The sequence below is a fragment of the Sceloporus undulatus genome, chromosome 2 (assembly GCF_019175285.1).
Source record: "Sceloporus undulatus isolate JIND9_A2432 ecotype Alabama chromosome 2, SceUnd_v1.1, whole genome shotgun sequence".
Taxonomy (NCBI): Eukaryota; Metazoa; Chordata; class Lepidosauria; order Squamata; family Phrynosomatidae; genus Sceloporus; species Sceloporus undulatus.
The window spans coordinates 172,999,425-173,011,686 of record NC_056523.1 but is presented as its reverse complement, the minus strand read 5'-3'; the positions used below and the strand labels follow the sequence as shown (position 1 = coordinate 173,011,686).

At 43.7% G+C, this 12,262-nt stretch overlaps 1 protein-coding gene across 4 annotated transcripts in view; it reads right to left on the bottom strand.

Moving 5' to 3' along the window:
• Nucleotides 1–3,888: 3,888 nt before the first annotated feature.
• The window catches only part of CTDSP2 (CTD small phosphatase 2), a 71,828-nt gene continuing 63,454 nt past the window's right edge, over nucleotides 3,889–12,262 (bottom strand). For all 4 annotated transcript variants that reach the window (XM_042447984.1, XM_042447987.1, XM_042447986.1 and 1 more), the window contains 2 exons: nucleotides 11,474–11,659; nucleotides 3,889–8,058 (listed from right to left, as the gene is read on the bottom strand). In XM_042447984.1, the coding sequence (XP_042303918.1) occupies nucleotides 7,933–8,058; nucleotides 11,474–11,659 (312 nt within the window). In that variant the 3' untranslated portion in view covers nucleotides 3,889–7,932. The remainder of the gene's footprint in view (nucleotides 8,059–11,473; nucleotides 11,660–12,262) is intronic.

The window sequence follows — 12,262 nt, the reverse complement described above, 5'->3', positions numbered from 1 at the left end:
ATCTTTGCTGTTTACTAAAGAAATTCCAAGGGGCTTTGAACCACATTAAATTTTTAAAATTAGGGTTGCAATCCTATTACTCTACCTGGTAGTGATGAACTTAATAAGTTCATCACTACCAGGTAGAGTCTCTGTGTGTCTTCAAGTCACCTGTCCATTTATGCCAACCCCATGAATTTCTTAGGTTTTGCTTAGAAAAGGAATCATCAGAGGTGGTTTGCCAGTTCCTTCCTCTAAATATAGCCTACAGCACCTGGTATTTGTTGTCAGTCTCTCATCCAACTATTTACCAGGGCTGACCCTGCTTAACTTCCAAGATCAGATGGGATCTGATGGCTTTAGGATATGTTAGTAAATGTATGCATGATTGTTGTTGTTGTGTGTGTTCAAGTCCTTTCCAACTTATGGTGACCATAAGGTGAGCCTATAATTACATTTAAGTTCCGCATTTGACTTGACCCATCTTTCCTTTACTGATTTTAGGCATTTAATGATCATTATTATTATGTCCTAAGGCTCTTTTTGAAATATTCAAAGCATAGGAAGGTTACTTTTTTTGGACTACAACTCCCAGGATCCGTTAGTCAGCATGGCCGCTAGCCATAGTCCAAAAAGATAAATTTCTCAAGCTCTAAACACCCAATCCTCTCAGGTCATCCTGATTTGCCACCTTGTTTCAAAGTCATTCCTGGACAGTTCTGCCTTCTATCCTCACCCCTGACCTATTCCACATGCATTGCCTCTCCCACCCTAGAAGCCAAAGTAACATCCTTACCTGTATTTGTGCCTGACTCCAGGGCTGTGAAGGATGAAGAGCAGAAATTGTTCCAGCTCTGTGTAGCACCTGCGTGTCCAGGGGATCTAGACCTACTCATGGAAGATTTGCCTGCATTTGCATCTTGCCCACATATCAGCTGCCTGGGCCAATCCCGTGTTGGGCTCACCCTGTGGTTTGGGCTAATGTAAGAAAAGCATCTATTTGACAGCACTGAGGAGCAAGAGCCTCCAAGGCTGCCTTTGCGTTTTCTCTTGCCATCCCCACCCGGCCCAGTATCCCACACCCTTTTTCCCATTGATTTTTCTTAAGTGCTGAGGCGCATCAATAATTCAACCAAATAGGGGGCAAAGGGGTGTGTGCGTATGTGTGTGTGTGGAGCTAACCACATTACAGCACATTCCTGGGTACTACACAGCAAAGATGGTAGATCAGGAGGCAATGACTTTGCCCTTCAGAGGCAGCCATCAGCACAGAGATAGCCTTGATATGTTTGAAGCAATTCACAAGATCTCAGGTCTTTCTTGCTCACTGGGCCTGGTGTTGTGATTCTGCAACATCAAAATAAAAAAGCCTCCCAGTAAAGCAGAGGTGAGGAACTTCTAGTCTGTGTCCAAATCAGGGCCTCCAGACTCAGATAGCTGGACATGACCCCCCTCCTCAAAAAATGTAAATCTTGTTATGAATATTCTTTATTCCATTCTGTTCTGTCCCTGAATGGCAAATATGACAGACGGGATTTTGTACAAAGTGCCTGGATGTAAAGGCAGCCACACCATTGTAGTGCTGAATAAATGTAAGGACCACATCTGTAACATCACCTCTTTTGGGGTCTGGTGCCACCCACTGATGGGATGTAGACCCTGGCAGGGTTCAAGTGAGGTATTTTGAACTTCAACGGTGGGAACACTCCACCCGTGCTTCTGTAAAGCTAGCTTCAAGAGGTCAGGCATTTGCTGAAGCCTCCAAGCTACAAAGGTTTGCCTAGTCAATAACATGGAATGCTGGGAATTACAGTCCAAGAGCATCTGGAAGGCTGCATGATTTGTACCCCTGATTTAAGCAGACTTTATACCAGGGGTAGGCAACCTGCGGCCCCAGCCCGGTCCTGCTGCCGATTGCTGCCGGGGCCTTTGGCGTCTCGCGCACAGGGGCAAGGAGGGCAATTGTCTAAAGAAGCCTCAGAAACATGCATTTATATTAACATTTTTTAAAAAATCAGCAATTTTTTTTGCGTGTCCTCCATTTTTAATTTAAAAAGTGCCCTCCATTTGAAAATTTTGTCCTACATTTGTCCTGGTTTATGTATTTATTTAATTTTTAAACAATTATTTAATTATTTATTTTTTGGCTTTGGCCCCCCCAGTTGTCTGAGGGACAGCAACCCGGCCCCCGGCTCAAAAGGGTTGCCTACCCCTGCTTTATACTATCTGAGCACTATGAGATTCCTGCCTCTTTCAGGCTGTGATTGTTTTGCATGTCTTCACCACTATAACCTATATTAATAAATGGAGACATCTTTCCTATGGCCAGTCACCCTCTGCACTGCTTATATGGCTAGTGTGTACATATATAATACGAATGTATTCCCTATATATGTTTGTAATTTGATTATGTCAATATGAAGGGATGACTTGTGTTAGCAAGCCTTCACAGATCAAATGCACATCACTGATACACAATTCAAAAGGTAAAATACCTTCTGTCCCCACAGCTGTCCAGAACATCAGTTTTCTCCAATCTGGTGCTCTACAGATTTATTGGCCGTGTAGGTGACAGATGATGGGATTAGCAGTCCCACAGGTCAGGGAAGCCTAGTATTGCTTTATGAGCACTTGTGAAGAATCAAGAAGTTACGGAAAAGCACCAACAGTGCTAACTCATAATCTTTAGCCATGAGTTCAAGTCCCATTGGCTTCTGAAATTAAGTTGCATGTAATGTTTATGATACACATCTGGCTCATTTGAATTCTCAGAACCAGCAGCTCACTGTCCAAATGATGACCAAATCTTACTATTGTGTTGCTCCTAGGTGACATCCAAAGCTTCTATGCAAAGCAACATATTCACGTTTAACTGATGCTGCAGTCATAGAATCATAGAATAGAATTGGAAGAGACCGCAAGGGCCATCCCGTCCAACCCCCTGCTATGCAGGAAATCCACATCAAACCATCCCTGACAAATGGCCATCCAGCCTCTGTTTAAAGACCTCCAAGGAGGGAAATTCCACTACACTCTGAGGGAGTGTGTTCCACTGTCGAACAGCCCTTACTGTCAGGAAGTTCTTCCTAATGTTGAGGTGAATCTTTTTTGCTATAGCTTGCATCCATTGTTCTGGGTCCTATTTTCTGGAGCAGCAGAAAACAAGCTTGCTCCCTCCTCAATATGACATCTGTTCAAATATTTAAACAGGGCTATCATATCACCCCTTAACCTTCTCTTCTCCAGGCTAAACATCCCCAGCTCCCTAAATCGTTCCTCGTAGGGCATGGCTTCCAGACCCTTCTCCATTTTAGTCACTCTCCTTTGGACATGCTCCAGTTTCTCGAGGTCCTTTTTGAATTGTGGTGCCCAGAACTGGACACAATATTCCAGGTGGGGCCTGACCAAAGCAGAATAGAGTGGCACTATTACTTCTCTTGATCTAGACACTATACTTCTATTGATGCACCCTAAAATTGCATTGGCCTTTTTAGCTGCTGCATCGCACTGTTCACTCATGTTCAACTTGTGGTCCACTTGGACTCCCAGATCCCTTTCACATGTAGTTTCATTCAGCCAAGTGTCCCCCATCCTATATCTGTGCATTTCATTTTTCCGCCCTAAGTGCAGTACCTTGCATTTCTCCATGCTGAAATTCATTTTGTTAGCTTTGGCCCAGCTTTCTAGTCTATTCAGGTTATCTTGAATTTTGATCCTTTTCCTCTGGGGTATTAGCTACTCATGCTGAAGTCATTTGTGAACTTGCTGAGGCTGTGGTGATTTTTGAATTGTGTTTCTTTCCACAGCAAGAAATGTTTACCCTCAGGAATGGTCTGCTCAGAGGCAAAACTCTTTTTCTTCTATCCCAAGATTGCAGGGAGGAGGGGAAAAGATAAACATACTACTTGCTTTCTTTTTAAAAATTTATTTAATTGCAGTTAATACAAAGATTTCAAAAATAGAAAGAGATCGAAACGGCAACAATGCCGGCTTCAAGTTTTGGGATATTTTTTCTCAATTAAAACACAATTAAAACAAAACCCCAAAAAACAGCAAGTGAGGACATGTGACAAAGGCAACTGATGTTTTTTTACACTTCGGTGAGGTGAAGAGAAAAAGAGAAAGTTCAGGGCCCTCATTACTGAAAAGCACCAGCTACCACTCCCTTTATGAAGCAGGAGCACCCAAGCACAAGTGAATACAAGTAGTACAGTGGACCTTTGGTATCCAGTGGGGTTTGGTTCAGGACATTGTGTGGATACCAAAAACCATGGGTGCTCCAGTCCCATTAAATGCAATGGCATAGTAAAATGGCAAAATCAAGGTTTGCTTTTTTGGAATTTATGTATTTTAAAAATATTTTCAACCTATGGATGCTTGAATCTGTGGATAAAAAATCCGCAGATACAGCAAATGTCTGTGTGGTGGCATCGGTGGAGTGGCTACATAAGGCATTCCTAAAAGGCACACCCCAGGTTAAGTGCTAGAGCCATTTAATGGCTGGTGTTTGGCCCTCATCACCAGCTGGGTTTGATCAAGGCACAATCCCAACATTGGCATTTTGGCCCAGGCATCCTTATGGCTATCAAAGGCTAAACAGGTCTTACTCTCAGAGTGGGGATGTGAGTTAAAAAGCAAGTCCCCCGCTCAGAGTGAATCCACACAACTAATTCCTCTACTACTCTCTTACCCTTCTATCCGCCCCACCAGAGTGTGATTGTTTGACAGGATCCATCATTTGACAGACCAAAATTTCACATTTCTTTCACCAAAGGTATTTCCTAATAGCATATGGATGTGTTCAAGTTGCTCATTTGCTGCCTCATTCAGATGAAGCAATTGCCACAAAGATCCTGCTACATGCAGAACAGCCTGCAATTTGGTGGGGGAACCAGTAATCCCAAACCCAACTCAGGCTTATCTTTAGGGCAGAGGAGAAAGAAGCAATTCTGGAGTAATTGCAGAGTACCTTTCATTTGCCTGCACTAGAGGGAATGAAAACAACAGGAGTGTCATTGCTAGGGTTTTTCCCATCAAGGGGAGAGTTTTGAAACTCAGCACAGTGGAGTTACAAAGACAGCTTCATATTTGGAGAAAGGGCCCAGAGTGTGGTGTGTGGTTTCTCTTCAGCTAAGAAAGGGCAAAGATGAAGCAGGGAGCAAGGACTCAACCAGGAAGGAGTGACAAAGAGGTTTTGTTCTTTCCAGCATTCATTAACTTTGCAACATTTAAGGCTTTATGTTGTAGAGAGAAACAACAGCTGACTGGCCAATATTTGGGGGGAGGGGAGAGGGACCAGGGTGACCTCCTTTCCCAGGATACATCCTACATTTCCTTTCCTTTTTTTCCCTACATTTCAACCTTTTGTCTAGGAGGAATTTCAAAATGTCCTCCATTTTGTGCATGACTAAGAAGCATAGATTTGTCTTTATATGAGGGTTTTCAGCTTTTATTTCCAAATGTCCTACATTTCCCTCAAATGTCCTACATTTTGTGGTGCCTTATCCTCCTTTGCGGTTAGGTCACCTGGTCATCCTGTCCTCTACCAAGTTGGAGACATTCCCCCATGATACCCTTTCCAATGGCGATATGGACCATTGGCAACTGTGGCAAAGAGAGGGGCAGAGTTTTATATTGAAAGTAGGAGAGAAGCTGATGCCTCTCAAGAGCAAGTTGAGGCCTAGCCTGCACATCTGAGCTGACAGGCACACACATAGTCAAAACTTGCAGGTCAGATAGCAGCCAATCCACACACTTAATAATTAAACTTTTAAGCAGTGTTTTGGGCAGAGTAAAGAACTGCCTGCCCACTCAAACCAACAGCAAGTCTTTGAAGCTTTGGTCCTTTTGAGCCTCCCACCTAGTGATGAGAGACCTCTCAGCCCACCACTTGGATCCAAGCATGATGCAGCACCAGAAATACATAAAGGAACGAAAAAGAGCCCTGAAGAATCTCTGCTTCTCTCGTCACACAACCATTAACAACATGGAGTCACTTGCAGTGTATTGCTTATGGGAAGGAAAGCAAGCGAAAGCAAGCTGGCTTTAAATTTAAACATTTGGTTGTCCTTTCACTGCACGGCACTTCAAAAGCACCTGTTGACAGCATGTGAAGACATGACTAGGAAGGGTAGCGTACCGTGCCGTGAGGAGGGGAAAGGGGAGAATGAGTGGCTCTGGCTTGTTACCCTAAATGAGGCTGGCAGCTCCGTATCATATAAATAGTAACAAAAACCCCTGTATACATTTGGTTTTTCAGAGCTGACTGACACCACTTGACAAGGCTGAGGGAGGGTGCAGTGAAAGGAGCAGGGCATCCAAACTGCTCCATGGAGGCTTGGCCCAGAGAGAACCTGACAAGAAGGAGGCACAGTCACTTGCTCTTAAGCAGCTGCAGGGCACAGGCAAGGGAAGGCAGCGCTCAAGCCTCCCCTTACTTCCCTCAAAAATGCAACATGGAACAAACAGGTTGTGCGCACACAAGAAACAACGTGTCCCCCTCCACTTCCCCCTGCTGCAGCTTCTAGTATGCTAGTCCATGATTCCCTGAGGCCACCCAAAGGGCTGGGTTTTCAAGTTTTCATGATGGGCCCTAATATGAGTCCTGAGCAGGAAGACAGGTGATGTCCTGGTTGCCTGGGCACCATCAAAGGGGGTAAGACACTGACGGGCCAAAGTCACATCCTCCTATCCCTCAGGCTAGCATCCACTCTCAGTGAGGACAGAGGAACTGACAGCGGTCCGACCTGCAAACTGGGTGAAGTAACAAGGCAAATGTTTAAGGCAAGAGATGTTGCTTAAAACTAGTTTAGTTCTGCTCCCTCCCCCAAACAAGACTAGGCCTGGAGTGCAGGATCATCTATAATGCTGATTCTAAACCGATATGGAGTGTGAAGGGACTGGGTGGGTTAACTGTTTTAGTCTAAGTCTTTAACTAGGCTATGCCACTAATATTAGAGGGGTTTTGCAAGGTCTTCACTTCCTTGGGCCTTATCTTTCACCTGCAGGCATATTCCAGGCACAAGGATAGGGTGCAAACCAGATTAAATGCTTCTTTTGAGCAAAGGAAAATTAGGGACTAAGCCCCTTGAATGCATGGGCTTGATTTCTCTGAAGGAGAAGTGTTGTAAAGAGCAGGACAAAGGAAGATGCACAACATGGCTTCAGCTACAGTCCCCACCACCACCACTTTCTAGCCATGTATGAAAGGCAAGAAGAAATCTTTCCTACATGAAACCCAATAGCTAAACAGAATCCTTCTTCATGGTGCCTGGAAAGGGCAGAGAAAAATATTTGAGAGACAAGGGGAGGTCCTCACATGGAGCCCTGTCCTGCCTGAGAGAAGATAAGGCTCCAAATATCCTTAGCTCCAGGGCTGTATTCCTGGGGTCTGGGTAAAGCAGCTCTCTCAGGAGCATCCGAAAAGGGTGAGGAAGAGGAAAATACCTTTTTTGAAAAAAGAAATAAAAAAAAAAGAAATGCCAAACAAATCATTTGGCATTGTTTTAGGTTGCTGAGGGAGAAGGGGGAAGGCCGTCTGAGCTGCATGGACAATATCCACAGTGAATCATCACCCTGCAGCAAATGCGGGTAGGGGGCAGAAAGAAAGTAGAGCCTCCATGGTGTGAGGAGGGGAGGAAATATCCCCCTTGATACTGCCTGAGTCCCTGCAGTGCATAGATATGAGCGCTGTTGGGGAGGGGGCATCCTTCTTGGATGTCCCCAGATTGGGGTGGAAAGGCCAGAGGCTCTGGCGTCTGGCCATACCCTGGTTGGAAACCGCTCTGGCCTAACCTAATGAGTGGCCAGGCAGGTTATTGCCCTCAACGTTCTTGCATCTGCCGTGTGGGAGGGTCATGGGTAACACATGTGCTGTTCCCCTCCCTTCCTCCTGGCCAATACTGAAGGCACTGAGTGAAAAAGTTCCCCTTTGGGCATAGTGCTAGGAGGGCTTTAGGGTGCCCTTAGTTGACCGAGGCTGGTATAAACGTCCTCTGCTTCACTCAGCTCCTCAAAGATTGGGATCAAGTTCAGCAGCTCAGTGTCCGCCATGTCATCAAACCAAGACTGTACCGGCACCTACAGAGTACAAAGAGAGGTCAGTCTGGAGAATGGTGCAGGAGAGGGGGTGTACATAGGCGGTAGGAAACAGGACTTTTGGAAACAGAATAATCTAAGGACTTCATTTTGGTATCCCTCTCCCTCAGTTCAAGGTGCTTAATACCTTAGGGCATTCACTTTATTTTGGTGTCTTGCTGATATGGGACTTGGGACCATTGTTTTAGAGTGCCTTCCTGGTGGACTCCCGCTAAGTCCCTTGGCTGGTGGCATGTGGATTGATATTATTTAACATATACACTACACACTTGATCTTTGCCAAAAGGCCGAGAAGCAATATTTAATATATTCATGAAACTACTGGAACAGGTTTAAGATACACTATTTAACATATACATGAATCTACTGTAAGAGTTTTTCCAGAGTCTTGGGATTCAGTGCCATCAGTATGCAGATGATACCCAACTCTATTACTCCTTTCCACCACAAGCCAAGGAGGCTCCTTGAAGCCGGTGTGCGTGCACTGCCAGCTGCCAGCTTCCAGGCCTCCGGAAGTCCCTTAGGGTGGTGTGTGTGGCCGCCAGGCCCCCTTAACTCGGCCTATAGTAGGCCAGGGTGTTGCCTGCATGTGAGGCAGGCTTTGCAGGCCTCAGCAGAGGCCTGGGGAACCTGTGCATGTAGCCGGTTTTTAATTTTATTTGTTATGAAGAGGGAGTCATCTTATACGGTGAATATATCCCAAACTCTATATTTTAACTTGAAAAGTTGGGGGATCGTCTTATACGCCCAGTCATCTGATACAATGGAAAGTACGGTATATAGCTCAGGTCCAGGTTATTTGAAGGACCATACACTGGTACCCCGGGTTACGAAATTAATTCGTTCCGCCGCCGCTTTCGTAACCCGGGATACTTCGTAAGCCGAATAGCCCATAGGCGCTAATGGAAAAAAAGCCGCGGCTCCGCCGCGGCTCCATTGAAAATAGCGCCGAGGTTTTTTCGTAACCCGAAAAAACCTTCGTAAGCCGAAACAATAAATCCCTATGGGATTTATTCGTATCCCGAAAATTTCGTAACCTGGGTATTTCGTAACCCGGGGGACCAGTGTATTCTCCATTATGAACTAGCCCATGCTTTGAAATCTGCTGGGAAGACTCTTTTCTCTATTCCACCTCTCTCATGGATATATCTGGTGGGAACATGGGAGAGGGTCTTCTCAGTGGCTGCCCCAAGGCTCTGGAAATTCACAGACAAGTTAAACTGGCATCCTCCCTACTTTAGTTTTACAGACAAGTAAAGACTTCTCTGTTTCAACATACAGTTGATGACTGATTGTATAAGGCTATAAGGCCCTTCTCACCTAAACAATTAGCTGGATCTTCCATCTCACCTAAACAATGTGCTGACTGTTGTTATTGCTATGTTGGTATGTGTGTGTGCATGCTTGATGGTGTGTGTTTTAATCTGATTTCAGTTTTATTCATAATTTAATCTCTTTTTTAAACTTTTGAACTTTGCGATTTTTTTAGCTATTTGTTTTTTAAAACTTTTTAACCACTTTGTGCCTCAAATGGGGAAAATGGTGGGACAGAAATAAATAAATAATTCACTATTCAAAGTATGCCGGAAATGGCTCTCTCACTATGCCTAATGGCAGGGCTGGTCCTGGTTGTAGTAGTAACTTGATTCCTGTTTATCAGGAATATGAAAATAATGGCTGAAAATAATATGAAGAAATGTATTTGCCTTCACATCAGGAGCCATGGTGGCGCAGTAAGGAGCCCTGGTAGTGCAGTGCCTGTACTCTGTCACTCACCACAAGGTTGTGAGTTCAATCTCAAGCAGGGGCTCAGGGTCAACTTAGCCTAGCATCTTTCTGAGGTCACTAAAATGAGTGCCCAGCTAGTTGGGGGCAATTAGTTTACACATTGTAAACCACTTAGGGAGTGCTTAAGTGCACTGGTAAGCAGTGTAGAAATGTACTTCCTATTGCTATTGCTATCAGGAAGTTACAAAGCCTTACAGATTTTTTAAAGATAACACTGGAAAATGAATGCATTCACATTTATGTCCAAAATATTGAATTAATACAGTATTTAATTTTAAAGCAGGGATTACAAAATCTAAACTATAGACAAAGTTAACCAGATGCTACAGTATAAACACTGAAAATTAGAATTGTTGCCACTATTATTAATTGGTTTCTGTAAAACCATGCAAATGTTAACTGTTTGTTCTGATGAACACTCTCTAGAGCAGGAGTGGGCAACTGCCCTCCGCCATACTGTCCAATATTTTAAAATCTTTTTTAAAAATGCACCAAAACCACCCCATGCTGCCTATGGGCCATGGAGGAGTGGCAATTCTGATATGTTTAGGGGGGTTCCTAGGCTGTTTCATGTAGAGAAGAGGAGTTTTTTTCAGTAAGGAAGAAAACCAAAAGACTGATTTCTGTTTTACCTCCTGGCCAAAATAAATAATTTTTTTAAAAAAGATAAATCTTAAAATAACCTGGTGAGAGGCTTGTCCACATAATTCCTGGGAACATAGAGGCATTTTCAATAAGGGGTGTTTTTTCTGGGGGGGGGTAAAATTCTTTTAGGGAAATGCTGATGGGACCAAATAGTGGGGGCAGGATTCTCATGCAGCTCACAGACTACATCTTCCCTACCCCTGCTTTACCAATTAGAGTTACAATTCTTTTTTCCATCTGGAGAAGAAGTTGGAGAGAACTGAGAATTGTTTGGAGGTGGTGTTAAGAAAAATGGGTGGTGTTGTGAATAAATCCAGATATCAAGAGAGCAGAAAGAACATGGTACATTCTTCCTGAGAATGTGGTGCATGTGTGTGACTGAGAAAGAGGTCTCATGCTTGAATATTTCCTCATGTTAAAACCTTTGTGCATGTGGGAAACTAGCATGTCAGGAAGGACTACATTTGAAGGATGGAAGAATAGACATTCATGGAGGTGATCAGTCGGAAAGCAGCTCTTCTCTGTAGAAAGCCTGAAAGTATTGTTACAGACTTCCATCTCAGAAGAAGCACACTCTGTCACTAGGTTTCACAGATCTCATAGCCTCCTAAGAGGGTGGGGGAGGAATCCTAAATTAAGAACACTGTCTTGAAATGTGGGTGTGGGTGGGTGGGTAGGTCGGTGTGTTCCTCATTTGTTAGACTTGGCATTTTCTGTCTGCCTGCCACATTCTGTGCCAATGTAGGTGGTACTGAGGGTTGTTGTGCTTCATGACATCAGTAGGGTTTGCTCCTTGTATCATCATCGGGGCCTATACTCTATGACTTACTGAGGGGTTTTTCCTGTTTCTCAGGTTTTGGTGTTGATATCTCAGGGCCTGGAGCAGGCAGGCAATTCCAGCTACTGCTCAGTCCCCAGTCCCAACACTAACCACTACGTGTAAAAAATCACAAACAATGCTCACCGCATTCTCAGGATGGAAGATGTAGGAGGCAGGAGAATTGTCCAAGATGAGGGTTTTACGTAGATCACGACCCAATCGGCTGAGGTCCTTAACATAACAACCCTGGTGAAACACACATGACTCCCGGAAGAGGCGAGCTCGGAAGACTCCACATTTGTCCAGCAGGTCAGTTACTGGGTCAGCATACTGGACAGAACGATAATACAATAACATTTATACTAGCTATTATAAATAGGTTTCAGCATACAAACTAAAAAATTCAACAAGGAGAAAGCATGAAGCCAAGTATCTGTGAGATCAATCCATTTGTAATCAGATCATGCAAATATAGGATCTAGTACCTGGCACAGATTTTGTTAAAAATAATAATAATAGATCAATAATACATAAATAAAGTTGTAGCATGTCATAGTGATTCCCACCTTGGCCATGGAAAACCATTGGGTGACTTTGGGCAAGTCACATGCCCTCAGCCTCATGGGAAGGCAGTGGCAAACCTCCTCTAAACAAATCTTGCCAAGAAAACCCCATGATAGCCTTAGGTCGCAATAAATTGGAAATGAGTTGAACGCACACAACAACTTTAAGAAGGATTGGTTGAAAGTGACAGAATTTTGGAAAAAGAAATGGGGTGACACATCTGTATTAAATTTTGAGGAATATTAATATATAAGACCATCTATTGATAAGAAAAACAAGAAAAAACTGGAAAGGAATAAAATATAAACTTATAAATTATTGGAATAATACAGATATATTAGTATTAATATATATATATATATATATATA